The sequence below is a fragment of the Drosophila yakuba genome, chromosome 2R (assembly GCF_016746365.2).
Source record: "Drosophila yakuba strain Tai18E2 chromosome 2R, Prin_Dyak_Tai18E2_2.1, whole genome shotgun sequence".
Taxonomy (NCBI): Eukaryota; Metazoa; Arthropoda; class Insecta; order Diptera; family Drosophilidae; genus Drosophila; species Drosophila yakuba.
Window position 1 is genome coordinate 16,500,753 of NC_052528.2, and position 25,660 is coordinate 16,526,412.

A 25,660-nucleotide genomic window follows, 5' to 3' on the forward strand; every position below is an offset into this window, starting at 1 on the left:
ATTGAAAAACTATCAATTTAAAATAATCATTTACGTCCATATTTCGAAACTGGATATGGACTACACAATGTACGTAATTTATAAGTTCACTTAAAAGCCCCAATTTATTTATATTTTATAAAAAAACTAGTAAAAATAAGAGATCTAAGTTCTGAAAGGAATAAATTAAGATCTTCAATATTGGTTGAAGAGAAAACCAAATACTTTCAGAGGCAAATAGCGGTATTTTTGAGCTGCCATCCCCACTGCGGAAACGGCCACTTAGATTTCTACACCGCTCCCCTAGCAGGTCTGGCAGCACTGCTTTAAGAGAGAGCGTGCTTTGAAATTAAAGAGAACGATAAACCATTTTTTAAGAGTAATACCATCATTTGTTGAAACCGTTTCAGTTTCAAATAGATTAAAAAACATATATGGTAAACGTCACTGTTCTTATTCAATTAAAAAAACTTTTTCTTTATGCATTATGAGTTAATGACGAATAAGAAATATTATTTTTTTTTTAGTTTTATTTAAAAAAATATGTATTTGTATAATAAACAATTTATCTAGTTTATGTGAGTCACAAAAGTGCAGAAGCTCCTGCTGAGTTCAGTTAGAGATAAAAACAAACTTTAAATGATCGTCTTCAATTGAATAAATAACTAAATACCAACGCTCTCTTCTCCCTTTAAAATTAAGTAGTATTCGTATTACCTTCTCCCTAGCTCCCAATTCTCTGAAGGATTCTATATGGAAAACCACCACTTAGAGGTAAACAGATTAAATAATGTCTAGCTAAACACTACTTATCCAGTCGTTTATATGTAAAGGGAGGACTAACCATTAGTAGAATAAAGAAACCTTAATAACTGAAAGTCAAAAATAAATTATTTGATAATTAAGTTAAGTCAAATTTGTATTATTCGCTAACTGACGGTTATTTTTTCCAGCATTTTAACAATCCCATTGATCCTTGTGGTCTTTGTAAATGCAATAATTTTTCTATGTTCTTCTAGATATTTATGACCTTATATCCCATATTAGTGGATTGGTTGAGAGGATTTTGAGCTACTCTCGATCCACTTTCTAAGTAAATCCCCCGGCTGAATAGTTGGCTGCTGCTGCGGAAGAGTTGTCCTCGAGTATTGATATTCACTAGGCGTTATTGTGGGTGTGGGCGATGGCATTGGCGGAAAAACTGCGAGATTTCGCTGACTCTCACGGGCTTCGGACCAGCCGTAGTCCCTTACAGTTGGAGCAGCGGTTCCCCATTGGGTTTCTGGACGTGGCTGCGACTCAAATCCAGAAGATTGAGACGATGTGCGGGAAAGTTGATTCTGCTGTTTCTCTTCGTAATGTCTCATTAGACTGGCAGTGCTCAGATCCTGGTTGACACTCTGATTGGCTGCCACCCAAGCGCTTACATCAGCTCCGCCGACATTCCTGCTTATGGGCGGCAAACGCGATGGCATTAACAGATTTTGCGTAGACCTAGTGAAAGCATGGCCTTGGGCCAGATTACTTGGCCCATGGCGATACCATTGTGACTCTAATGGCCTCATGGGCTTCTGTTGGAACATCATCGCTGGCTGGGCTCGCGGGGCAATCACTGTAGAGGCACCTCCATAGTTTGAAGACCAAGCCGCCTGCTGTTCCATCCGTTGCTTCGACAGATGCAACGAGTCCAGGGACAGCAGAGAAGCAGGCGCCTGGATTGTTCGCTGGGAAATCGTGGGGGCGGGTGAGTGGCAAACGGAAGCGTTGGGAATGGACAGACTGCCATTGCTGATATCGCTGCATCCACTTAACTGCTGACTGAGCATGCTCAGTGTTTCCTCATCGCATTCGTCCGCACAGAGGCGATGGAAGCTCTCGCAGGCAGCCTCGTCCTGGTTCACTTGGCTTAACAGATTGGTCCGGTTGGTGGCCAACAAAATGAGGGTGACAATACTTCCCATTAGCTGTAGAAATGATTTTTTTAAACAAGGTTCAAATATATGTAAACTCACTTACTATAAAAGATATTCCATTGATGTAAGGATCCAGGAGCTCAATTCCCATGGCATACGCACTCCAAAGCAGTAGAGCAATGGTGAATCGCGTAAGTTTCAATCCGTCGTAAATCTTGTGCAGAAAACACAGGGCCAGCATGGCATATGGGTAGAGCCCAATAAAGCAGGACGCGAAGGTTGCCTGCTGCACTTGCTGTTGGCTCAAACCCAGCGAATACAGCAAGAGCTTGCCAAAGGTGCGGCCGTACAATAAAAGTTTGGCTGTCATTTCACGCTGCTCCAGGAAAAGTCCCACTTCCGAAGTTACCACTCTAAAGAAGGCCAGAACATGGGAGTAGGCATAGAACAAGGTTAGCCCAAAGAATTTTCCAAGGTAAGAAGTAAACTGAATGGCAGTTGCATTTGGCAGCCGGCACAGCAGGCATACAATGTTGACCACAGTCAGGATGGTCATCAGAGCGCGGTATCGCTGCAGTTTGTACTGCTTTTGGGCACTGGCCAATCGGTTGAAGTGTGGCTGCTTGAGCAGCGATGCTCCCTTGATGATGTAGTTCAGGAACTTGGAGCTCAGCACCATTTTCTTCTTCTCGTGCAGGACTTTGTTCACATGTCGTTCGCAGCTGCTGCACAGGCGAAACTGCTTCTCCAGTCGTTCTCTACATAAAATAAAAATTATTATTTTATATAAACTTATTATGTTCTAACTATACTTATGAAATAGGTTATCTTTTATAGAAAGAAGCTAATCTAGTTTTCACGTCATTGCTTTGCATACCAATTTAGATACGTGTCTTTTAGATTATATTAGGGCATTCGTATATCATATTTGCTTGACTTTAGCACGGTAAACTTCTTTTATCAACAAATTTCATTAAATAAATACTATAACATTAAAAATATAATGCGTATCGTCATAGCTATTAAAACTTTGCCGATTTAATTTGCTCACCTGTAAACCTTGAGTTCCTGATCGAATCGGGACTCGTTCTTAGGCTCGAATTGCGAGAGCTTCTCCACCTTCAGGCGCTGCGCCTCGTTGCACTGGTCGCACAGGCCATTTTTGGGAGCTGGAGTATGAGCAGTGAGGACATCCGAGTAATACGAGTTGGCACAGATGCTGGAGCTGCCTTTGGAGCTGTTCTTCTGGGAGCCGAGGCTGCAGTCCCGCTGCGACGTCATGTCCCGGTTGTAGTCGCCGTCCTTGGTGAATCCATTGTACTGCTCACACGACGGGCAGGTCCAACTGTTGCGATCCTGGTAGGGAACTCGTGCGTTGCCATTGCAGAACCAGCAGTTCACCCGTGCATCGTAGCGAGATCTTTAGACGGTGTGGGTTAGTTAGTCTGGACTAGTAGTAGGCGATGCCTCACTCACCGTATGCTAATATAAGCCTTGAAAAGAAACGTGCCGGCTACAAAGAGAATGGCACAAACAGGTATGGCAGTCGCCGCCAGCGGAATTAGTAGGGTTAGCATCTCTTTAATATTTTGGTAATCTCGCGCGGTTATCTATGCAGTCTGGCTGGGGCCTTTGCGAGTCATGCAGTCACTTAACTATCCAGATGTCAGTTAGAAATGCACTTTTTCCAAACCAACGCAACGCCGGCATGCAAGTCGGCATTGGCGCGCGCATAAAATAACCACAAAATAATATCGCGGAACTCCTAGTGATGGTGATGGTTAGCGGTTAGCCGATGCGATAGTTTCTAATTTGGGCGTCCTATGTCATCTTGCCTGCGAGCTGGAACAGTCGCCAAATGTTAAGGTGGTAGGACTGCTAAAATACTGTACGTTGGTTTTATAATTATTTTTTATAAACTATGAATGAAGAGTATCCATTGTTACTTTTTCTAAAGAAATAAAAATGATAACTTCGAAAAAAGTCAGCCAATAGTTTATAGTAAAAATATAAAAATGATTGTTAAACATTTGTTGTCGCCGTAATTTACGGAATCTGTTTATTTGAGGTATAATATCTACGCAAATAACAATCATTATAAAAAATAATTTACTTTTGAATTATATTTTAAAGATTTAAAATTATTAAAAAATTTTAATTGCTTACATATTTGAAATTTTGATTACATCTGGTGTTAATTTTTGAGCTTAACACGTTCGCACTGCATATTAAAGTTCCATCTAAGTTTAATGCGAAAAAGAAGACTTAAAAAAATTCCTATTCAATCAATTTTTTAATTAGGCAACTACCTTTCAATTAAACATTATATTAATTTTATTTACATTAATTATTAATTAATGTTATGCCAGGCAAATGGTTTATTTTTGGTATATTCGCAGCCTGAAAATGGTGTTTGAAGTATATTTCTGCACATTTTGTATGGTCACACTGCACCCATCGTATAAAAGCCCGCGCTCTCCACAGCGAGTGCACTAATTTTTCCAAGTGTGTGAAGCGGACAGTTTGTGTTGTGTTCGACTGCTATAAGCGAAAGATAATTTTAAGTTAAAAGTTCAAAAGCCTAAAACAAATACAAAATGAGGGAAATCGTTCACATCCAAGCTGGTCAGTGCGGCAACCAAATCGGCGCCAAGGTAAGTTTTTCCATTTGCATTTTCCATTCATTTTCCAACGAGAGTACAGTTGCCAAAATGGCGTCATTTTTGCACGACTCCGCTGTCCATGTGGCAAAAATTTGTATTGAGGCCGGCATTTTCACACTCACACATTTGCATTTATGTATACCAAGTTGTGTGTGTGTGCGTGCGAGTGGTCTTTTTGAGTCCCGGCATCTGTGTTTGTATATACCGAATATTTGTCCGATTTCGCAAAGATGCTCGAAATTTGTTGTTTCACTTTGGCATTTTGGGTCTAAAATTTAGAACGGAAGTTTGTTACGCCCGAAATTCCGATCGATATGATGTTTTAGGGCCATTGACATTCGCATATGTACTTTGTGCACATATGTATGTAAGTAATTATAGTTGGGTGTGTCTGCAATTACACCGTCGCTGGTGGCTATGTAAATGTCTGTGTGCGTGTTGCATGCATGAGTCATTTTCTCTTGGGCGAAAGACTTTCATAGTTTTTCACCGGTTGTGAAAGCCATTCCACTGCCCAGATGGTGAAGGGTACTTTTCTATCGTCAAAACACGATAGCTTTTCTACACACACACACACACACACACAAAAGTTTAATGCTCATTTGTATGTGTGAGCGTCGGCCGGTTTTTTTTTTTTTTCATTTTATTCTTTTTTTTTTTTTTTTGCCGCTATGCGTCTTCTAAAGAGAAAACATGACGTCATTTTAACCTAAAATGGCTGAACCGGTCGCCGTTGACCGGTTCGCAGAGCGTATAAGAGTTGATCTTATACATAGATGGGATATAAGTATGTAGATATATGTACGTAGGCTGCATTAGCTGTTCTATCGATTTTCATGCATTCCAAACTCTGTTGCCTTCTTTAATTTGCGCTACTTCTCTATCTTATCACGAAATGAAACAATTTTCTATTTTCTATTCATGACTATAGTATAGGCAGATTTTTGTTCGCATTCGGTCAGAATGTGCCCAAATGAAAGTTTTCGTTGAGCAGTAGGGAGATTGGGAGTCTGCAAGGTGACATGACCGTATATAGAGGAATTTGCCATCTGTTTGTCTCTATCCCAGTTTCCTCACGCACACAAGCACAACGAAACGGAGAAGGGCGGTGCTGCACATGCGTGTGGATAACGGGACACGGGACACGAAGGTGATGTTGATGATGACGAATCTTTCTAGTCCTTGCCCGAAAAATCAATACCCACATCCTGGGCTCCTGGGCTTCTGGGCATGGGCTGAAAAAAAACAACCCTCGGAAACGCCTTAAAACCCGAGCAGCTGCAACATCACAATTGTTGTGCCCAAGTATGGCTCTCAATCCTGCGCTCTCCCTCTCTCTATCTCACTCTCTCATTCTTTCGACCCGACCGGCTTACAAATGGGCATTTCTATATTTATATATACATTCTATATACATAGAATCCGGTATGACGGTGCCAATTCGCTAAACGAGTGTCAACCACGCATTTCCTCCAATACCATTGTAGCGACTTATTTTCGGTTAATTGTTTTTATTTGTTTACGCGACATAAACAACGACAATCGCAAAAAGTTAAGGTGACGTAATGCCCTCAAAAGCGGACGATTTATGCGCCAGATGGTCGCCAGTTGGAGCATTGAGCTGCAGTTTCAACCTCTCAGCAAACAGCCAACGCCAACGCCTCTCTCCAAGTGGTACCCACTGCTCCTCCTCCGTTTCCGTCTTCGTCTGGTAGAAACGAGAGTGGGTCGCGAGACCCGAACCGAACCAACCGGTGATGTAAGCCGCATCGGAAGCGGGGGGCTTTTGGGGTGGCAAGAGCCCGGCTCTGAGGTCGCCGGCATTGCGTGGGGGCAGCACGTAGACTACATACAGACAGACAGATGATAGTAGTCATACAACTGGAGGTTTCAGCCCACGCCCGAAGATTCGAGTGAGATCGGTCGGCGGAACGCAATGACAGCTGCGCCTCGAGATCCAAAACGAAACGAAAACCCACGCCAGATGACGTTATCGTTGGTGTGCTGCTGTTGGTCGTGGTGGTGGAAACGCACCAAAAATGGCAGCGAATAAGTTATGTTAATCGGAGCTCGGCCCATACACAGAGTTTATGATGGCGGCGTACATGGGTGGCCAAAACCACACAGCCGAGCCCAGACATGACATGACATACGTATATATGTACATCGGCCGCTTGTGCCCATTTCTTCCAATCAATAAAGAGTTATATATAGACTGACTTTTTCCACTATCCAGCACACACATTTCGCTCGAGAAGGTTTCTGTATTTGGGGAGTTAAGGAAAACAGAAAACATTGCCTTTCACATGCATCAACTTTCACTGAGTATGAATGGAAATTTTAAGCAAATTAATTGCAGCATTGGAAATGAGTTTCAGTGTTTAGTAAAAGTTTTCTTTATTGCTACATTACGAAATGTGTTTTTTTGTGCAAATGGAAATGGGCGTTCTCATGCGATTTATGTGAAGCTAAATACTACCCATATATGTATTTCCGTTTTACGTGTTTTAAGCAGCAGATGGCCTAGGCTTAGAAAAATGTTACTACTATTGATTTGCTGCGGTGACTCATTGCAAGTCATTCATACATTGTCTTAAGATTGAGTTAGAAAACACCCCCAGAAAATCGATTTTCCTGCTGACTCACGCTCACAAGGAATTTTGTACAGCACCTGCAAGTCCTGACACTAATCCCGAATTCTCAACTTCCATTGTTCATTTGCAGTTCTGGGAGATCATCTCCGATGAGCACGGCATCGATGCCACCGGCGCCTACCACGGTGACAGCGACCTGCAGCTGGAGCGCATCAATGTGTACTACAATGAGGCGTCCGGTGGCAAGTACGTGCCCCGCGCTGTCCTTGTCGATCTGGAGCCCGGCACCATGGACTCCGTGCGATCGGGACCTTTCGGCCAGATCTTCAGGCCCGACAACTTTGTGTTCGGTCAGTCGGGTGCCGGCAACAACTGGGCCAAGGGTCATTACACAGAGGGCGCTGAGCTGGTGGACTCAGTGCTCGATGTTGTCCGCAAGGAGGCCGAATCCTGCGACTGCCTGCAAGGCTTCCAACTCACACACTCCCTTGGCGGCGGCACTGGCTCCGGTATGGGAACCCTGCTGATTTCCAAGATCCGCGAGGAGTACCCCGACAGGATCATGAACACATACTCGGTGGTGCCGTCGCCCAAGGTGTCGGACACCGTTGTGGAGCCCTACAACGCCACCCTGTCGGTGCACCAGCTGGTCGAGAACACGGACGAGACCTACTGCATCGACAACGAGGCTCTCTACGACATCTGCTTCCGCACCCTCAAGCTGACGACACCCACATACGGTGACCTGAACCATCTCGTCTCCCTGACCATGTCCGGCGTGACCACCTGCCTGCGATTCCCCGGCCAACTGAACGCTGATCTCCGCAAGCTGGCCGTCAACATGGTGCCCTTCCCACGTCTTCACTTCTTCATGCCCGGCTTCGCTCCCCTGACCTCCCGAGGCTCCCAGCAGTACCGCGCCCTCACCGTGCCCGAGCTGACCCAGCAGATGTTCGATGCCAAGAACATGATGGCCGCCTGCGACCCACGCCACGGACGCTACCTTACCGTCGCCGCCATCTTCCGTGGACGCATGTCCATGAAGGAGGTCGACGAGCAGATGCTGAACATCCAGAACAAGAACAGCTCCTACTTCGTCGAATGGATCCCCAACAACGTGAAGACCGCCGTGTGCGACATCCCTCCCCGTGGTCTGAAGATGTCCGCCACCTTCATTGGCAACTCCACCGCCATCCAGGAGCTGTTCAAGCGCATCTCCGAGCAGTTCACCGCTATGTTCAGGCGCAAGGCTTTCTTGCATTGGTACACCGGCGAGGGCATGGACGAGATGGAGTTCACCGAGGCCGAGAGCAACATGAACGATCTGGTGTCCGAGTACCAGCAGTACCAGGAGGCCACCGCCGACGAGGACGCCGAGTTCGAGGAGGAGCAGGAGGCTGAGGTCGACGAGAACTAAATTCGAATCGGAAATCAATCAAATTCTCGATCAATGTATTGCGAAAAAAAAAAAAAATGAAACGAGAACAAATGAATTCAGTTGTAATAGATTTGTTCTCTTAACAACGTAATCAATAAAGTCGGATCCAATTTTGTTCACAAGTCTAAACAATTATGGCTTTTTTATTGGGGTTTCTTATGAACAATACGAGAGATATCATTGTGAAAACTGGGTTTCGTATAAGAAAGTATTAATGCTAACAAGCTTATGAGTGTTCGTTATGACAAAAGCAAAGTATTTGTCCATTGTTTTACATTTTCTCACAGCATTACTTTGCGTTTTGTTTGAATTCACACTGCAAATTTGTGTTTATTTTATGGGCTTTTCTCCCCCAGCTGAAAACAATAGAAATCTTTTCAACGGCTGTGTTTATTTTGGACATGGGTATGTTTTGATGATTGATAATTTCATTCGCAGCATTGGTTTATTTATAGACTCTTTTATTTATTGACAATGATTTGCAACCTACCTCAACTTTCGAGCGAATGTTGCAAAAACAAAAGTGCTTCGCCCTTGAAGAGGACATCACATGGTATATTCAACGTAGGAAGTGCGCCTACGTAGTACGTACCATTGTGGTTCAGTCGGCCTTGCATGCAATAAATCTAATTAATATATATACTTTATAGTAGACTTATCCCTATAGTTTCCCACACACGATTCCCAAGACGGTGGGCTAGGTGCTTTTTTGTTTTTATTCAAAACTTCAAAATCCACTTAGCATGTGTCATAAGTAATGAGTCATGAACCATAACCTTAATTCGCTTTAATAAGCATAATTGCTTGGTTGAAATAACTCTATTAACTATTTCTGTACAGCAGATTCGCTTTCGCTTTGTTTGCCAATTGGAAAATATTAATAAAATACCAAATGCAAAATAAAGCTTAGATTAAATTAAATCTAAAGTTAAAAATTTCAATTCTGTTTAGCTTAGATTAAACTGAATTGTTTAATGAGATTATAAACTTACATAATGTTAATAAGGTTTCATTCTTAAAATTAAAAATTGTTGTTCTATTTATAAATGCAAAAAAGGGCATTAAAAATAATTTTGCAGTAAAATATTTAAAAATCGATTACTTATCGGCTGGCAACACTGCGTTGCCAGGGCCACCGAAAACAGTGTGCACAGTGTGTATTGATTGTGTGTGTGTGCGTTTCGTGCGGCCGTGTGTGAGTGTCACTGACTGATATTTGACAAGTAAGATAAAATATAAATAATAGGGCGATTCTCGCGATCCGTGCTAATCCCATCAACGATTTGCCGCTTCCCCCCGTTAAAGATGATAGCAATGGACGAGCAGCGCGGCGACAAGATCTACGGTGGATGCGAGGGTCCGGACGCCATGTACGTGAAGCTGATTTCCTCGGACGGCCACGAATTTGTCGTCAAACGCGAGCACGCTCTCACCTCCGGCACAATCCGGGCGATGTTGTCCGGACCGGGTCAGTTTGCCGAGAACGAGGCCAATGAGGTGCATTTCCGGGAGATACCGTAAGTAGGTTGGGCCTCCTTTCCAGGCCCAGGCCCATGCCCATTTGCTCCGCCGGCTCTCACCTGCACCCAGTCATCGCGATCTATGTCTATGTGACCTATTGACCGGCGACAAATTTGCACAGATGTACGGTACATACGCCATATGTACGCAGTTTCACGGGTGCATACAGCACACCCAACTAAAGTCCACGGATTACAGATCGCTCGCAATGATTCAAATCTGTCCGTTTTACACGTAATCTCGGGCACAATGGCGCGCATTAGATTAGCACACAGTCCGGCTTCGATTGCTGCGGGTGTCATTTCAAATGCTAGTCAAACGTTATCCGTTTCTAAAAAAATGTTTATTTGATAATTATTCTGATTGATATGTACTAAAAACTTATAATAGCATACAAAATATGTAACAAACTGTAAGGTATTATCTTTTTATGAGAAAAGCCCTTAGCTCTTAACTCAACATATCTTGGAACTAAATCAAGTTATAAATTCAAGTGGTCAAGAATTCGCGTATTTAATTTATGTCTGTATGAGAATCATTGTAGTAGTCCTGGCCCATTAAAAGACCTTTTTTATAACTTTTAATACTATTTATTCGTTTCAGATCCCACGTCCTACAAAAGGTCTGCATGTACTTCACCTATAAAGTGCGTTACACCAACAGTTCTACCGAAATACCCGAATTCCCGATCGCTCCGGAGATCGCATTAGAACTTTTGATGGCGGCTAATTTCCTAGACTGCTAAATAATATTGGTTAATTTGAATTTACATTATTTACAAGTGAACGAAAGAGGGCTAGGCTGCGTAAAGCGTAATTCGCCCATGTTAATTTGTAACGAAACGAGAAGATTGTCCCTGCGAGAAAATAAATTTCTGTTGATTTCCTAAACGATTGGATTTGTAATGCGCTTTGCTTTTTCTCAAAAAACATTGCATTTTATTCAACATCAAGACAAGTGCAGAGCGTATTCTAGTTCTATTTGGAGTGCTTGGACCTGGATTTGGCGGCATTTTTGTTGTTCAACATGGCGAAACGCATTTGCTGGATGAGCCACTGGACACCCTCGCCCAGACCCTCGCCGGATATCGCGCTGCTGGAGCAGATGTGCCATGGTTTATCCTTAATGTTCTCCAATCTAAGCGCTGCATGCAGATGACATTATTATTAGACATCATAATTATCTGTTGAGTAACTTAAGACAAGCACCTGCTGCTATTTTCACGCTGGATAGCGAGTCCTCCATGTCCATTTTATTGCCATAGAAGAGGATTGGCACAATGCGGTTGCTCAAGTCCGGATGCTGCAGCACCAGATCCAACTCATCCTTGACCACCACTAAAATGGAAACATTGAGATGGATATGCGGGCATTGTTAATTTGCACATGCAATACCGAATCTCATGCGATCGCTGGAGTCAATGACGTATATGATTCCGTGGCAATTCTTGAACTGGTGCTCCCAAAGATTCCTGTATCGCGTCGCACCGGACATGTCGATGGCCTTTATGGACACACCCGACATGCCTGCTCCAAGGGGCTAAATTAGTTGGATGCTTTGATGATACCACGACCACTTACTGTAAAACTGTTCCACCATGAAGCCAACCGTGGGCACCACAATGGATGTCTGTTCGCTGGACTTCTTGAAGTGGTTAATTATCGAGGACTTGCCACTGTTGTTCAGTCCCAGCACCAGTATCGTCATCTTATCCTTTTTAATCTTTATCAAGTCGGCCAAATTGTGCAACATTCCCATTTTACTGGCGGACAGGCATCAATTTTATTTTGTTTACGGCGATTTTCCTGACGTGTTTGGCCCTGCAAAGGACTTTCAATTGCCATGGCAACCCGCTAGGTGTTGGCATCGATTTATTGAAACTTATGGCCACCTTCAACTTTGGCTGCCGCTTCCGATTCCGATTTGTTCGCCCCCACAAATTTTCAAGTTCACCCAAGGCGTGACTTTGGGTATTGGTTTGGTAAAAAGCAGGGGGACCTCACCCATCATGCCCAAGATGGAATAGTTTTGGCCGTAAGTGCACCTGCACAAAAGGATTTCCCAGCGACATACATTGACATTCAGCTTTTGAAGCTATACTTCTTTAAAGAGAGAATTTTTTTCTAATTTGTAGCAGTGATTTTGTTGATATAAATTAACTAATAGAAAACCAGTTGCATTTGCAAAACGTAATTATTTCTTAAACTTCCAAGGATTTGTTGCTTTTGTTACAAAAGTTTTGTTATTTAAATGTATTAGACTGCTTGGCATTTTGATATTCACAATTCATTAATAGTACAAAAAATTACTTTGAAAATAATAAAATGAACAGTAAACTATTAAATCTTTCATGCCCGTAACTGATATCCAAACGACCTCATTCAGATACTATAACACGTAGTACTTTTATCCATTAACAACTTCAAACTTAAACCCGGATAAAGAATCCCAGCAATTGTCTTTCTCCAGATAGCTCGAAACACAATCCACTCAGTTGAAACTATTCGCGATAAATAATGTAGAGCAGAACTACGAGTTTTACGTGTTGACACAAGCCAAGGTTTATTGTAGAATTCTTCTTAAAAAACATGGTTACGGATAGAGCTCCTCTACTTCTTGGTGTTCAAGATGATACCATCGTATTTCTGCTGGAACCACTTCATGGCATCCTCCTTGGTGAGGCGGTGCTGGAAGCCGACAGTGCCGGACTTGCGCTTCCTGTGGTTCACGTTGTAGCCTGCAATATAAACAAGAGTGGCGGATAAGTAATCAATCTAATTGATGGCAATCCAGGATACGCTGTCGAAATTGTACCGTGTGGCCTCGCATGGAATGAAGCAAGTCCAACTAAGCACATCTTCTTTGCTATGCGCACATTCACTGAGCATCAGTGCCTCGATTGGCAGAGATACCTAATTAAGTGCGCGATTGGGAAAGTAAGAGACGGCTGCTTACCAGGACGGCCGAGGACGACGTAGAAGTCCAGACCATAGATACCGATGGAGGGATCGTACTTGATGCCCAGATCGATGTGTTCCTGGATGCCGAAACCGAAGTTGCCGGTGGAGGAGAAGTTCTCCCGACGCAGCTCGTACTCGCGCACCTTCAGGCCACGCTCGAGGATCTCCTCAGCCTTGGCGCCACGCACCGTGCAGTGGACAGCGATCTTCTCGTTACGGCGAATACCGAACGAACGCACCGTGTAGCGGGCCTTGGAGAACACTGGCTGCTGACCAGTCAGCTGCTCCAGCACCTGTTTGCATGATAGACGCGGACACGAAGTGCTCCAGTTAGCCAGTGATCATGGTTTTCCAGCGTTTTGCTCTAATCTTACCTTGGCGGCACGGGTCAGCCTGTCACCAGACTCGCCCACGCAGATGTTCAGGCAGAGCTTGCGGATGTGCAGATCCCTCATCGGGTTCTTCGCGGGGTCGCGCTTGATCTTCTTGGTAACAGCCTGCAAAAATAACCAAAGGAAATTCGTCACTTCTTGTGCTTTCATCGTAAACACACCACGAACACAGCGTACACATTTTGCATGCCAAGAAATACGGTTGAAAATATGTCGATGCGTGCATAGTTTGTGGGTCAACGTACCGCCATTGTGGTATGTAGGAGTGAAAGCTGCTCACAGGTATCCCTCGCTGCAAATGGACGGTTAAAAAGTGGTTAAATAAAAATATCAGCAAAAAAAACGCGGAGCACTCACCGGAAACTTGTAAGAAAAGAAGGAAAGGTTAGTGTGGCCGCGCCGAAGCGCACGAATGGGCCTAAATAACGCACGACACGTGCTGTTGTCGTGCTGTTATCGGACTATCGTGCTGTTGTGCGCTCGCCGTTCCATCACTAACGCTTAACATGGCAAATGGTAATTAAATGGGGTATTCCCCTACTGTTAAGAGCTGAATTTTGATCTTTTCATTATTCCTTTGGACGATTAACAATAAATGTGGCAGATAAATAAGTTTATTTACGTTTAAAAGAATATATATAAAATTAATTCGAGGCATGCTATTGAAATAGCTTGATTTGTTATTTGTTAAATTTGATTTTTTTTGGCTTAGAGCAAAATCCAAAGCCCAAATTTTTAAACTCAAATTGTTTGAAATTCTGCCCACTAAACTAATTTCATTGTGCTTTTAACACACCGCTGCATTAATGCCGCCAAAATAATTAACAACGCATTTTTACGGATATAAATTAAAAACTTGAAGTAAACGTCCATAATAGTTTATTTGGATTATTAATTTTAGTAATAATGTCTGTATATTTCATCGAAGGTTCGTTAACTTTGAAGTGTGTGGCATCAATCCGTGTGTGGAGCTTAGTCGATGGACTTCATCTTGCAGAGGTGGTTAACCGGTATCATCTTGACCTCGTCGTTTATCTTGCACACAAGGACATCGCCCTCCTGCTTGGATAGCACTCTGCCCACGGACTCGCGCTCCTCGCCGTAGATGACCTTGAATTCGTCGCCACTGTTTGGTGGCACTGGCGCCAAGTGTTCGCTGACAATGGACACACTGCGATCCTCCTGGCGCAGGAATACGGAGCACACACCGTTCGAAACGGTGCGGATGATGCCCGTTTGCCCCACGAGATCGGTGTCGTCGTGCGTGTGAATACGAACTTCAATATCCGTAGTGCACCAGTCGCCCATCGAGGAGTCCAGACTGGCTCCAGGTGTCTGGGGATTGTACGGCGACTGCGGTATGCCACCCGGAGTATTCGGTGAATAAGTCGATGGCGACGGCGTGTTCATGTAGCCAACGGGATACGGCGACGGAGCAGGACTGGGGCTGGGATTGAATGGACTGTAGCTCCTGTCCGATCCGTACAGAGTTCCAGGAGTTTGCGGAGCAAACTGGGAAGACATCTGATAGCCAGGGGTGCCTTAAAGATTTAATAGCGTTAGAATATTTAAGGAACAATGCGTAAGCGAAGTACTTACTGGGATTGTAGCCAGGGCTGGGACTGGGCTCCTCGAGGGAGTAATCGAAATCGTTGTTCCTGGCTGGGGTTGTGTTCGCCGTTGGATCCCAAGCGCCATGGCGAGGTGTCATGCTGCCATCGTGCGATGGCGTCATTGTGCCATAAGGAGTACGAGTATCCGTATCCCAGTTGGGCGTTTGGCTTCCCACCAACGGCGTTTTCGAACCGGCAGCGGTATAACTGGGCGTCTGTGCTCCGTAGCCGGGAGTGCGAGCTGGGGTGCGTCCATATGTGGAGACACTGCCCTCCTTTCCGGTGACCCCCACAATAGCAATATGATTCCGGTCCACCGAAATCGTCTGGCATGAGGTATGCAGTTCCACGCGAGCCGTGCTCTCAGTGGCATCCTTGACAATTCCCACGGCGCCCTTGTAGGGTCCTCCACTGATCTTAATGGTTTTACCCAAGATCTCGCGATCACGGGTCACTCGGAAGCCACCTCGTCCACCACGTGCCCCACCACGAGCACCACGACCACCGGATGGATGCATCGGCGATTGAATGCGCGGCGACATGAAACCCAAGCCACCCAGAGTGCCGGCATTATTAACGTTTGTCTTGCTGCCTCCAGCCAACTGCAAGTGCCTGGTCTTGCACACAAATATTCCACCGTTCTCCGTGTACATGCGGCAATGGAGGAAGGCCAAACTGCGGTACAAATGCTTGATCTCGCCGGAACGTCCCTAAAAGAAGGCTTGCCTTTAAAGATGCCCTAAATTCGCTTACATTAAATAACTTACTGCATGGGGTCCCTCCATCACCTTGACAATATCCCGCCGGCGAATCTGGTTTTGATCGGCATCCAGAGCCACAGTATTGCGGTTCTCCCTTCGCTTGTGCAACGCAGTTGGCTTGCACTCGATGCACTTGCCGTTCATGCCCAAGACATGGAAATTCTCCCGCTCCAATCGCACGATGACGCCCACATTCTGGGAGCTGTTATGATAGAATTGTTATAAGACCTGATTCACAAGTAATCACATTTGTAAACCTACTCTAGTTGCACCAAATCTCCCCATTGGAACTGGCCGAGACAGTCGACACCTGTGGCCACATCCGAGCATAGTTGCAAGTCCCTGGGCAGCACCTCCAGCTCGTGATTGGTCAGATCGGAGACGAGCACCACTCTGGTAGGCTCAACGCGAATAATGAGGCCAGTTTCACCTTCGTAACGGCCAGCCAGCACCCTAGCGTGATCTCCTGTCTTAAAGTACTTGCGCAATTCACTCGCTTTAAAAATCAAAGGATCCTGCAATAATCACATGTTTAATTACTTGATTCTATTTGTCCTTTGCTGTACAAACCTTCAGATCTTGATGTTTAGGCATGACAGTAATCATAGTGCCGTCAATAGCCACAATCTTGGCCTGTAAGTTTTCCAAATCTCCCACGCAGACTTCAACATTGTCGCCCATTGAGAATGAGTGCGCCGAAGTGGGATCATCCTTCACAGTACCCATAATCTCCAAGTTGACCTCTGCATAAGTAAAATTTTCAGTTAATATGACTACAGGCAGCTATAATTTTCGAATTTTACCTTCCGGAGATTCTTCAAAGCGTTCCAGCTCGGCTAAAGTGGGCTTTACACCGTCAGAGAGAATGGCCGACATGGTAAAGTTCTTGTAGAGGAATCCCTTTCGCGAATATCGGTTTCCCTCAAAGAGAAGGAAATCACCATCAGAGTGTACTTCACCTCCAATTGCCCTAAAAACAAAATCGATTAGTTCTTGAGTGAAATGACATCTGAGGAATAGACATACCTAACTGCCTCTGGATCAAAAGTTTTGGCTGCCGGGCGTCGTTTCTTCTTCCGCTTGCTATCGTCGCTCTCCTATTGAGTAATAATTGTTTGGTTCTTATTATCACTTATTAAATGTTTATGATCGCCTTACCGTTGCTGTTGTTCTTAAAGCTCCACGCATGCGTGTGTAGTCAATGCGAGGAAGCAACTTAAGGTGTACTTGGTTCTGGGCCAGATCCACGTAGTCCACCTGTGCGATGTCATCCTTGTAGAGACCGCGCTTCAGGCGCACCCATTGCTTGACTTTGAGGCCAACCTGCTCCTTGACCACCTTTAGCACATCCGTCATCTCCTTGATGGGCACCATTTCCTGCTTCCATTTGCCCATCCGAAGATTGCCAACGTTGTCAATACAAGTTTTAACATGGGTCTGCTTGTAGGCCTCCAGATAAATGTATCCCTTGACGCCCTCTGGTGCGATAATAGATTTAATTTGCAATGGATCATCGGTGTTCAAGTAGGTCAAGAACTTTCGCATTAGAAGAAGTGCTGTGGCCTTCTCCTCTCCTATCCGGCATTTCACCATCCACAAATTGGGATCTCTGCGCGGAGTACATAGAATGTAATGGTTGCAACTTGGAATGGATTTGAAAACTCACTTGATGCCGGGCAATAGGGTTTGTTGGGTGATTTCGTCTGACATCTCTTCACCGCCATCGCCAAAGTGGCGTTTTGCAATGGACTCATCAGCGTACTTCTTACGAAGGTACTCCTCTATCTCGTCCTCCTTCTGAGTGCTAGAGTATAGGAAAGCAATTAGATTGAGACCGGATACTTTTCTAAGCGCTAACTTACTCCCAAAGGTTTGTGCCTCGTCGTCGAATTTCAATATCCCTGGCCGTGGGACCCAACTCATCAATCTCGTTGCCCACGATGCCAATTTCATTGGCACCCTCTTCCCACTCGTCATCTTCATCGACCTATAGTTAGTGAATGATCATTGTTATAGATGGATTAAAGAACTGTAGCTGGTATAAAGACTCACTTCATCGTCCACTTCGGCCTCGTCAATGATGAAGCCACCAAAACGCTCCTTCTTTTTCTTCTTTCTTGGGTGATCGTCGTTCTCCTCCTCATCGTACTCCTCGGAATCGATGTCCTCTCCTGGCGGCTCCTCCTCCTCTTCACCGGATTCATCGCTCTTGTCGCGGTTGTTACGTCTCTGTGGAGATTCAGAGCCGGATCTAGAGTGACCCGATTGAGAGCGGGATCTGGACCTGGAAACGGACCGAGATCCCCTGGAACCGGACCTAGAACGCGACCGTGACTTGGATCGGGCACTGCGTTGCGACTTGTTGGAAATTGATCCATCTTCGGAGCCGCTATCCGACATATTACTGACTTCCGAGTCCGACATTATGGTCTATCTGAGTCTGAAAGAAAAGCAAACACATTTAATAACAATTCATTTGATATGGTAACAATGCATATGTGCAGTGGAGCACCCCGCCAATTTTGATATGCAGGTGCTCTTGCGGACAAACAAACATATGTAATTACGAGTAAATAAACTAGATTGGGTGGGGATCTTTTCTTTTTCCATTGTTCTATAGATAATACTGGTTAGAATGCAATATAATCTAATTATATCTACAAAATCCTCGCACTTTACTTTTTTGCTTGTAAAACACAAAATTTGTAAACGTGTGCGAGTGCAACGAAGTCCAAACACAGTGGTTTCCATATATCCAACTATTATTCACAATATATATTAGGGTATAAGCATTTTATACTTGGTTCGAAGATGTAACAAAGCCAGTACGTACTATTTCCTTTATGTTTAATTTTATTTCTCGTAGCAAATTGTGCAAAAGCAAAAAAATTGTACTCCTTACCACGCTAGTGGTGACACAGCCGTAAATATGCTGCTATCGATTGCTTGCGATAAAAGGACTAGTACCAAAGAGGGAACTGGCTCCGTGAGCTAACGTTTATTCACAAAACACAAATTAAAGTGATTTTAAATAGGCAATATAAAGCATTTACTCTGCTATAAAAACATAAATGTACAAATTTCAATTATTTGCAATTAAACGCACAGACGATGTAAACTGCTCCAGCGAACCGGTTCCAAATCGGGAACAGCCCAGTTGGCTTATTATCAGCATACGGATTCGGTCACACTGGCTACTACGGAGAAATAAGTAATCATATTTTTAAAAATAACCATTACTGGCTGATAAAAGCCAGCGGGCAAGCATAATTTCCATAACTTGAATCGACAATGTGGCGTTGAAGTGAAAACACCACAAGGTTCTCCGTGCAATCCATTTAATAACCATATCAACCCCACACATCTGGCGCAGACTGTATGTATAAACAGATGCACATACGGGGATGTGCATGTGTGTGCCCACTACCACAGACCGTATTTCCATAAACCGAGAGTTTGGCAATAACGAATCTCTCGCTTTCCCGACCAGATTAAAGAATTCGGTTATATAGCCCGCCGATCGACGGCCCGTAACTCTGGCGTCGGCAGAGAGTGTGGGCGTGCAAGTGGGTTTCTCAGGGCAGTAAGGTGCGGTTCCACAACACCATAAAGCAGACGAAAGCGAAAAAAAAAACCGAAACCGAAAAAAAACACACAACTGGGTGGTGGGAAAGTCTCTCTTCTCTTCCACCTGTGAAGATTCGCAGGAAGTCCGCCAGTTAGCTAGCTATTGTGTCATGCAATCGATATCCGCCGTAACATATGCTTCTGGTATCTCAGGTTGAAACCTCTATCCGGAATCGCCCACTGTGCGGTAACTGTGGACCATGAACACCGCGGGAGCCACCAGTCAACCGCCGCCCACCAAAAATGAGAGTGAGTTATACACTTGCCCACAGCCCCTCATAACACTAAATTGAAATCGTATTTTTCTCGCCAGCACACTCCGAGGAGTATCTCATCCATGTGCATATGCCGAACAAGAGCTTTAAGGCTGTTCGTTTTAATGTCAAGGAGACCGTTTTCCATGTGATCCGACGCACCGTCGAGGATCTGGGCACGGATGGACGGACGCCAAGCATCCAGCGTTATGCCTGCCGAATGCTCAACATGATCACCAAGGAGGTGATCTGGCTGGCAAGGAGCACTTCGATGCAGAAGGTCCTGTCGCACATCCTGACGCCCGGTTGCTCCAACGTCGACTGTCCCAACAATCAGGCGGAGTTGGATGAGGTTCTGCTGGAGCACGGCCGAAGGATCACCGACAACAGGGTGTGGCGAGTGGAGCTTAGAGTGCGCTACGTGCCAAATAATATTCAGGAGCTCTTTGAGGAGGACAAGGCCACATGCTTCTATTACTTCAATCAGGTGAAAGAGGACTTTATTCAAGCCAATGTCACATCCATCGACACGGAAGTGGCGGTGCAACTGTGCTGTCTGGGTATTCGTCATTATTTTAAGAACATAACAGTGAAAGCACCTGACAAGAAGCAGCACATTGACTACATTGAAAAGGAAATCGGATTTAAAAGTTTTCTTCCTCAATCTGTGATAGCCACATCAAAGCCAAAGAATCTTAAGAAACTGATCCAAGTCGGTTACAAAAAGGTCTACAATTACAATGACATTGAGTACTTGACGCGGTGAGCATTCCTGCAGTCTAAAGTCACGTGCCCCGATTATATTTCGTTTCTTGTTACAGGTTCTTTGATCTTCTGAAGAATATTTATTTAACGAACTTTGAGCAGTTCGCGGTAACCCTGAGCTCGGCGTGGAATATTTCTGGAATTCTACACGTCGGTCCTCACATTGGTAATTATTTCCCAGGTATGCAATAAAATACCTTGCTAAAAACATATTCTGTATTTCCAGGAATCTCTTACCAGACTCATCCTCAGGCCAGCTTGACGAACGTGGCTCAGTTTAAAGATGTGGTCTCCATTAAAACGTGCACTTTACCAAAGGAAAAACTGTCCAAGTCTGGCGAAAATACCACAGAACCAGAGCTTCAGAACTTTAATTGCAACTGCCAGAAGATTAAAACCCAGATCAAAATATCAGCATCAAACAATGTGGAAGATTTGGTTATAACATGCAATGGTATTAATGTGAGTTTGCAGTTCAATTCCCTAAATGACATATTTTAACGCGGTTTTTGTTATTTTCAGACCGCTGAGAGTATTGCTGACCTCATTGACGGTTACTGCAGGCTGTTATCAAAAGACCTAGAGTTCACAATTTGGCATCGAGAGACAACCGCGTCGAACGAAGATAGCGCAAAAGCATTGCCCAATGATGCGACGCTGGGGTCTAATAAATCAACTTCAAGTCAGGGAAAACCGATGCTGACCGATGATTATGCCGAGATTGGATTATTGGAAGGCGAGGGCGACTACTCTACGCCCACCGTTCGGAATTATGAGTTGGACAGAGCCCTCATTACGCCGAGCGCTAAAATTGGTGTGGGTCAGTTTGGTGATGTCTATGTAGGCACATATACGCTTCCGAAATTGGGCAAGGGAAAGAACGCTGCAGGAAATGGGAAAAATAGCAATAGTGACCAAAGAAATGCCGATGCAAGGCCAGACGTTATTCAAGTGGCAATAAAGACATGTAAAGCTAACGATGATCCCGAAAAAACAGAAAACTTTCTTGCCGAAGCTTGTAAGTCTTATATTTCCATGTAATTTACATGCATTTTCCTAAGAATCAACTTTAATTTCAGATATTATGCAAAAATTCGATCATCCGCATATTATTCGCCTAATTGGCATTTGCAGCGTAATGCCCATTTGGATAGTCATGGAATTGGCCAAATTGGGTGAACTGCGTGCCTACTTGAAGACAAACAGCGAAAGGTGATACTAAGGCATAATTAATTAATTTGATTTAAATAACCCCATCGTTGACCATTTTGATTAGATTAAGTCACGGCACGCTACTGAAGTACTGCTATCAGTTATCAACTGCTCTCAGTTATTTGGAATCCAAGAAGTTTGTTCACCGAGATATTGCGGCGCGTAATGTACTTGTCAGCTCACCAACGTGTGTTAAGGTACTATTTAATGCACATTTGCATATGTCTGAGATGTACTAAGTTAATTCTAAACTTTCAGTTGGCTGACTTTGGATTATCACGTTGGGTTTCCGATCAGTCGTATTATCACTCAACACCCACAGTTGCTCTTCCCATCAAATGGATGTCGCCCGAGTCAATAAATTTTAGAAGATTTACCACTGCTAGTGATGTTTGGATGTTTGGTATGTGAAATATGTTGTTTATAATATACTATTGCTATCCTGTAATTATATTAGGTGTCTGTATTTGGGAAATACTCATGCTGGGTGTTAAGCCTTTCCAAGGCGTCAAGAACAGCGATGTTATATTAAAGCTCGAAAACGGAGAGCGCCTGCCATTGCCGCCCAACTGCCCGCCTAGATTATATTCGTTAATGTCCCAATGCTGGGCATACGAACCTCTCAAACGACCAAATTTCAAGAGGATCAAGGAAACTCTACAGTAAGTTACATTAATATCAAGTGTTTACCTGATTAAACAATATGTGTTTTATTTCCTAGTGAAATTCTTATTGAAGACAGCATTAATTCATCGGAGACACTGAAGCGGGAGCAACGAAAAGTGGCTTCCATGTCCTGGATTGGCAGTGATGACATCGACATTCCGCCATCAAAACCTTCAAGGGTGATCCACGATCCCGGTAATTATTACTATTTATGTAAGCATATAAAAAATATTCTAATTATTAAATTATTTGCAGACATTACTGGTTTAATGCCTGAAACAACGGGGCTACCTCAGACTTATATTATTGCGCAAAATCCCGCGGTGCTGGCCAAGCTGATGATGGAGAACCAGAAACGAGGCATAAACCCAGCGGCGTACACCACACCAGCTTCGGTATTTAATACATTAGCCGTAGGATTAGATGACACCAATCCGAATGTTTCGCTTAAGACTACTAAGCTACCAGCAGCAGATTTGTTAAAACTTGACCCCATCGCAGAGTCCGAAAGGATTAGGTCCCAATTTTCAGCTAATAGCAGCGCTAGTCAAATGGCTAACCCTCTTACTGCTTCTGCTAATCCCCATGAACCCCTCAATTCACACCAAGCAGGAATGTTTACCGGTAGTTTGCCTTCAAAGAGTAGCTTCGTCGTTTGTCCACCCCAAACAGAGGAACACCTGCAAGCCGAAAACATTTCTAACCCTTCTGTGTCCAAGGTGTCCGGATATAGCCTATATGGCAGCCTAGAGAGGCACCCACCACCACCAGCAAAAGCGATGCACTCAAAAGGCGGCAGCCTGGAACGCCACCAGTCATTGATGTCAGCTCAAAATCTAATTTTCTACAACACAAAGCCGCCACCAAACTGCACGAATACAGCGGAGCGATCGAGGAGCATGGAGCGGAACACGTACTTCCATGCCTATCGCCAACAGATGAAAACCTCTATGGAATGCGATGCTCTACCGGAGGAGATTTACGACTTTGGGGGCATTGGGCTCAAGACCTGTGTGTCCGCCAGGCAGCAACCCAAGTTCAGCCCAATGGTTAATGTGCGTCCAGCTGAACTGGGCCAAGTACCAAACACAGATTGCATGGGATTACAGCCGAATATTCCTGTATGCGGCACAATAGATTCCTTTGGAATTATATCCCCACACAACTTGGACGAAAGTCTTAGACATCAAAGAGAAATGGAGCGACAGTGGATGGCTTCGGGACCACAGAGCATCACAGTTGCCCCTAATATTTCCGAAGGAGCTGCTTGCCTGGCCACTTTGCAAGCTGAAGCTATAGGAAATCAGGTTTGGGCCTATTGGACACGTTGGCAGCCAAGCTTTTGCATATCCTTTTTATTTCCCTTCGATTTTGGTTTCTTTTATACTTAACAGCATTTTAACTGTATTTATATTTAGTAACATTTTTAAGTTAGCTTTGATTTGTTTAAGTTTTAGTTCAGTTATTCTAGGAACATTTGAGCTGAGAGTAACACATCCTTTTCATTTGCAGGGCATTCACAATGTTTTGGGCGAAAAACTAAGACAACAGCAAAAAGATAGTAACAGCGACAGCGAATGGTTAATTCAAGAAGAATTGCTGGTGAGTAGCAAAAAAAACTCTTAAAAATGGATCTTTGTCATCGTACTATTTTCAGAGGCAGAGATCCTGCTCAATACCTCAAGGATCGATCAATGATCACCAGGCACAGATTTTTAAGCTTGACTTCATGTCAGCCGGTCCTTCTAGTTTACCGGACTGCTCGAACTCCAGTTCCCGACCGATGACGCCAAATGCTAATCTCTCTTCGCTGAAGTCGAACCACTCATCGGCGGATCATTTGTCCAGCTTGACGGCTGCAGAAGAACAGATGGGTCCAAATGCACGAAACTTAGGCAGTGCTGTTTCAAGTCGCCCACTGAACCGCGCAGATGATGAAGTTTATTGCGCCACCACACTGGTGGTCAAATCAATAATGGCGCTGTCACAAGGTGTCGAGAAAGCCAATACCGAGGGTTATTTGGAACTGGTTAAGAATGTGGGCGTCAAGTTGAGAAACTTGCTCACATCGGTGGACAAAATATCTGTCATTTTTCCAGCACAGGCCCTTAAGTAAGCAAGTTTGTTGTTTATAAAGTTGATTAATTTAATGCTAAATGTTTTTAGGGAAGTGCAAATGGCACATCAGGTACTTTCAAAAGACATGCATGAATTGGTCTCAGCGATGCGATTGGCCCAGCAATATAGCGACACTACGCTGGATTGTGAATATCGCAAGTAAGTGCTAACGTGATTGAAACTAATTTTGATATTCAAGAATACTAATACTGATTTCTTTTGAAGGAGTATGCTGTCTGCTGCCCACGTATTGGCTATGGACGCCAAAAACCTGTTTGATGTCGTCGATTCGATACGTCAACGTTATCAGCATCTATTCCCGCCATCCGCCACAAAAGAAACTAATTGTTCGTCAAGTTTTGAGTCAACTTCTGGCTCTATTGTCACAGAGCCGGTTAATGACCTTGGTGGATATATCAAGACGAGCACATCGGGAGATTTGCTTCAAAACACAGGAATTTATGATAATGATCTGCATCATAGTTTCAACTCGCAATTGCAATTGCAAAACCCAAAAGCCAGCATCGACTTGAGCGGCGGTGGTAGTCTGCAGAGAGGAATGAGTCTTGGCTTGGACACCACCAGGTCGACAAATGAACCCTTGCGAATTGTTGAGGAGACCCTCGGCAGTCCGGGGGAACATATGTACTGCAATACGTCCGCCTTGCACGGCCACGCGTAATTCTAAAAGCTTGTGCGTTTTCTTTGCGAAGAGAGATATTAACTTAACGACCTAACTACTGTACATACTTATTTGACATATATATATATATCAGAATATGTATATCACTCGAACAATTCAGCGGATAATTCGCTTATCTACGTACGGAATATACATAGCTTTGAACATACTTACTCACTAAAGTTTGACGAGACCCCAACTCGGCCGGCCGCATTCTCACATCGTCATGTAGTCAAAATAATTTAAGAAACAAAGACACGTTTTTGAATGAAGATGGCTAGTAATAGTAATTTATAGATAATCTACTCGATCTAATACAACTAAAAATTAAATTCATCATCATTTCGGGTGTGTTTTAAGACATTTATATTGTGATTTATAGTTTACCATCATAAGCTTTACTCGAAGCTAATTATTTTGGTGCAAGGTTCAATCACAAAAAAATAAAAAGATTAACTAAACGAAAAGCGTTGTTTCTATTTTTCAGATTCGTTACATTCAA

General features: G+C 44.0%; 7 protein-coding genes across 12 annotated transcripts; 3 read left to right on the forward strand and 4 right to left on the reverse strand.

Moving 5' to 3' along the window:
- Positions 1–880: 880 nt before the first annotated feature.
- On the reverse strand, positions 881–3,671 carry LOC6530938. The gene is made up of 4 exons (XM_002091744.4): positions 3,369–3,671; positions 2,944–3,312; positions 1,996–2,650; positions 881–1,943 (listed from the first exon to the last, which is right to left on the reverse strand). Exons 1-4 carry the CDS (start codon positions 3,467–3,469, stop codon positions 1,023–1,025), a joined length of 2,046 nt encoding a protein of 681 aa, XP_002091780.1. The 5' UTR covers positions 3,470–3,671; the 3' UTR covers positions 881–1,022.
- A 707-nt stretch (positions 3,672–4,378) lies between these two features.
- LOC6530939 (tubulin beta-1 chain) lies at positions 4,379–8,716 on the forward strand. The gene is made up of 2 exons (XM_002091745.4): positions 4,379–4,546; positions 7,280–8,716. The coding sequence occupies exons 1-2, from the start codon at positions 4,490–4,492 to the stop codon at positions 8,564–8,566; spliced, it is 1,344 nt and encodes a 447-aa protein (XP_002091781.1). The 5' UTR covers positions 4,379–4,489; the 3' UTR covers positions 8,567–8,716.
- A 987-nt stretch (positions 8,717–9,703) lies between these two features.
- On the forward strand, positions 9,704–10,998 carry LOC6530940 (elongin-C). Of its 2 annotated transcripts, XM_015197280.2 has the most exons (3): positions 9,704–9,810; positions 9,893–10,104; positions 10,712–10,998. In XM_015197280.2, the coding sequence occupies exons 2-3, from the start codon at positions 9,893–9,895 to the stop codon at positions 10,851–10,853; spliced, it is 354 nt and encodes a 117-aa protein (XP_015052766.1). In that variant the 5' UTR covers positions 9,704–9,810; the 3' UTR covers positions 10,854–10,998. The 2 variants fall into 2 exon arrangements, with proteins under 2 accessions (XP_015052766.1, XP_002091782.1); XM_002091746.4 differs by lacking the exon at positions 9,704–9,810 and having other exon boundaries at positions 9,828–10,104.
- Positions 10,999–11,023: 25 nt separating this feature from the next.
- Positions 11,024–12,493, reverse strand: LOC6530941 (ADP-ribosylation factor-like protein 6). Its single transcript, XM_002091747.4, has 4 exons — positions 11,689–12,493; positions 11,503–11,634; positions 11,317–11,445; positions 11,024–11,252 (listed from the first exon to the last, which is right to left on the reverse strand). Exons 1-4 carry the CDS (start codon positions 11,864–11,866, stop codon positions 11,086–11,088), a joined length of 606 nt encoding a protein of 201 aa, XP_002091783.1. The 5' UTR covers positions 11,867–12,493; the 3' UTR covers positions 11,024–11,085.
- Positions 12,494–12,638: 145 nt separating this feature from the next.
- On the reverse strand, positions 12,639–13,836 carry LOC6530942 (60S ribosomal protein L11). Its single transcript, XM_002091748.3, has 5 exons — positions 13,818–13,836; positions 13,706–13,752; positions 13,443–13,565; positions 13,064–13,361; positions 12,639–12,845 (listed from the first exon to the last, which is right to left on the reverse strand). The coding sequence occupies exons 2-5, from the start codon at positions 13,709–13,711 to the stop codon at positions 12,718–12,720; spliced, it is 555 nt and encodes a 184-aa protein (XP_002091784.1). The 5' UTR covers positions 13,712–13,752; positions 13,818–13,836; the 3' UTR covers positions 12,639–12,717.
- A 486-nt stretch (positions 13,837–14,322) lies between these two features.
- LOC6530944 (transcription elongation factor SPT5) lies at positions 14,323–18,782 on the reverse strand. The gene is made up of 12 exons (XM_002091749.3): positions 18,668–18,782; positions 17,887–18,274; positions 17,697–17,821; positions 17,501–17,638; positions 16,993–17,443; positions 16,861–16,931; positions 16,638–16,804; positions 16,405–16,577; positions 16,096–16,349; positions 15,841–16,036; positions 15,060–15,783; positions 14,323–15,001 (listed from the first exon to the last, which is right to left on the reverse strand). Exons 2-12 carry the CDS (start codon positions 18,256–18,258, stop codon positions 14,433–14,435), a joined length of 3,240 nt encoding a protein of 1,079 aa, XP_002091785.1. The 5' UTR covers positions 18,259–18,274; positions 18,668–18,782; the 3' UTR covers positions 14,323–14,432.
- A 208-nt stretch (positions 18,783–18,990) lies between these two features.
- On the forward strand, positions 18,991–25,620 carry LOC6530945 (focal adhesion kinase 1). Of its 5 annotated transcripts, none has more exons than XM_015197281.3 (16): positions 18,991–19,045; positions 19,615–19,710; positions 19,775–20,477; positions 20,537–20,646; positions 20,707–20,942; positions 21,003–21,498; positions 21,560–21,692; positions 21,757–21,889; positions 21,951–22,095; positions 22,150–22,354; positions 22,414–22,553; positions 22,614–23,665; positions 23,871–23,960; positions 24,016–24,470; positions 24,525–24,635; positions 24,702–25,620. In XM_015197281.3, exons 2-16 carry the CDS (start codon positions 19,662–19,664, stop codon positions 25,156–25,158), a joined length of 4,515 nt encoding a protein of 1,504 aa, XP_015052767.1. In that variant the 5' UTR covers positions 18,991–19,045; positions 19,615–19,661; the 3' UTR covers positions 25,159–25,620. The 5 variants fall into 5 exon arrangements, with proteins under 5 accessions (XP_015052767.1, XP_015052768.1, XP_039228478.1 ...); XM_015197282.3 differs by lacking the exon at positions 18,991–19,045 and adding an exon at positions 19,065–19,210; XM_039372544.2 differs by lacking the exon at positions 18,991–19,045 and adding an exon at positions 19,067–19,422.
- The last annotated feature ends 40 nt before the right edge of the window (positions 25,621–25,660 follow it).

Bases quoted from the DNA above. Each gene is read 5' to 3' on its own strand.
- LOC6530938 (XM_002091744.4), bottom strand. From the start codon at position 3,469: ATGCTAACCCTACTAATTCCGCTGGCGGCGACTGCCATACCTGTTTGT. The intron at 2,651-2,943 runs GTGAGCAAATTA...TATTTTATGTAG, and splicing joins CAGGAACTCAAGGTTTACAG to AGAACGACTGGAGAAGCAGT. The intron at 1,944-1,995 runs GTAAGTGAGTTT...TCATTTCTACAG, and splicing joins TCAATGGAATATCTTTTATA to CTAATGGGAAGTATTGTCAC.
- LOC6530939 (XM_002091745.4), top strand. From the start codon at position 4,490: ATGAGGGAAATCGTTCACATCCAAGCTGGTCAGTGCGGCAACCAAATC. The intron at 4,547-7,279 runs GTAAGTTTTTCC...GTTCATTTGCAG, and splicing joins GCAACCAAATCGGCGCCAAG to TTCTGGGAGATCATCTCCGA.
- LOC6530940 (XM_015197280.2), top strand. From the start codon at position 9,893: ATGATAGCAATGGACGAGCAGCGCGGCGACAAGATCTACGGTGGATGC. The intron at 10,105-10,711 runs GTAAGTAGGTTG...TATTCGTTTCAG, and splicing joins GTGCATTTCCGGGAGATACC to ATCCCACGTCCTACAAAAGG.
- LOC6530941 (XM_002091747.4), bottom strand. From the start codon at position 11,866: ATGGGAATGTTGCACAATTTGGCCGACTTGATAAAGATTAAAAAGGAT. The intron at 11,635-11,688 runs GTAAGTGGTCGT...CCCTTGGAGCAG, and splicing joins CATGGTGGAACAGTTTTACA to GCATGTCGGGTGTGTCCATA. The intron at 11,253-11,316 runs GTGCTTGTCTTA...ATCTGCATGCAG, and splicing joins CAGCGTGAAAATAGCAGCAG to CGCTTAGATTGGAGAACATT.
- LOC6530942 (XM_002091748.3), bottom strand. The intron at 13,362-13,442 runs GTAAGATTAGAG...TCATGCAAACAG, and splicing joins GGCTGACCCGTGCCGCCAAG to GTGCTGGAGCAGCTGACTGG. The intron at 12,846-13,063 runs GTAAGCAGCCGT...TTTATATTGCAG, and splicing joins CGTCGTCCTCGGCCGTCCTG to GCTACAACGTGAACCACAGG.
- LOC6530944 (XM_002091749.3), bottom strand. From the start codon at position 18,258: ATGTCGGACTCGGAAGTCAGTAATATGTCGGATAGCGGCTCCGAAGAT. The intron at 16,578-16,637 runs GTAAAATTCGAA...TTACTTATGCAG, and splicing joins CTTTGAAGAATCTCCGGAAG to AGGTCAACTTGGAGATTATG. The intron at 15,784-15,840 runs GTAAGTTATTTA...GCCTTCTTTTAG, and splicing joins TGATGGAGGGACCCCATGCA to GGACGTTCCGGCGAGATCAA.
- LOC6530945 (XM_015197281.3), top strand. From the start codon at position 19,662: ATGAACACCGCGGGAGCCACCAGTCAACCGCCGCCCACCAAAAATGAG. The intron at 20,478-20,536 runs GTGAGCATTCCT...TTCTTGTTACAG, and splicing joins GACATTGAGTACTTGACGCG to GTTCTTTGATCTTCTGAAGA. The intron at 22,355-22,413 runs GTAAGTTACATT...TTTATTTCCTAG, and splicing joins AGGATCAAGGAAACTCTACA to TGAAATTCTTATTGAAGACA.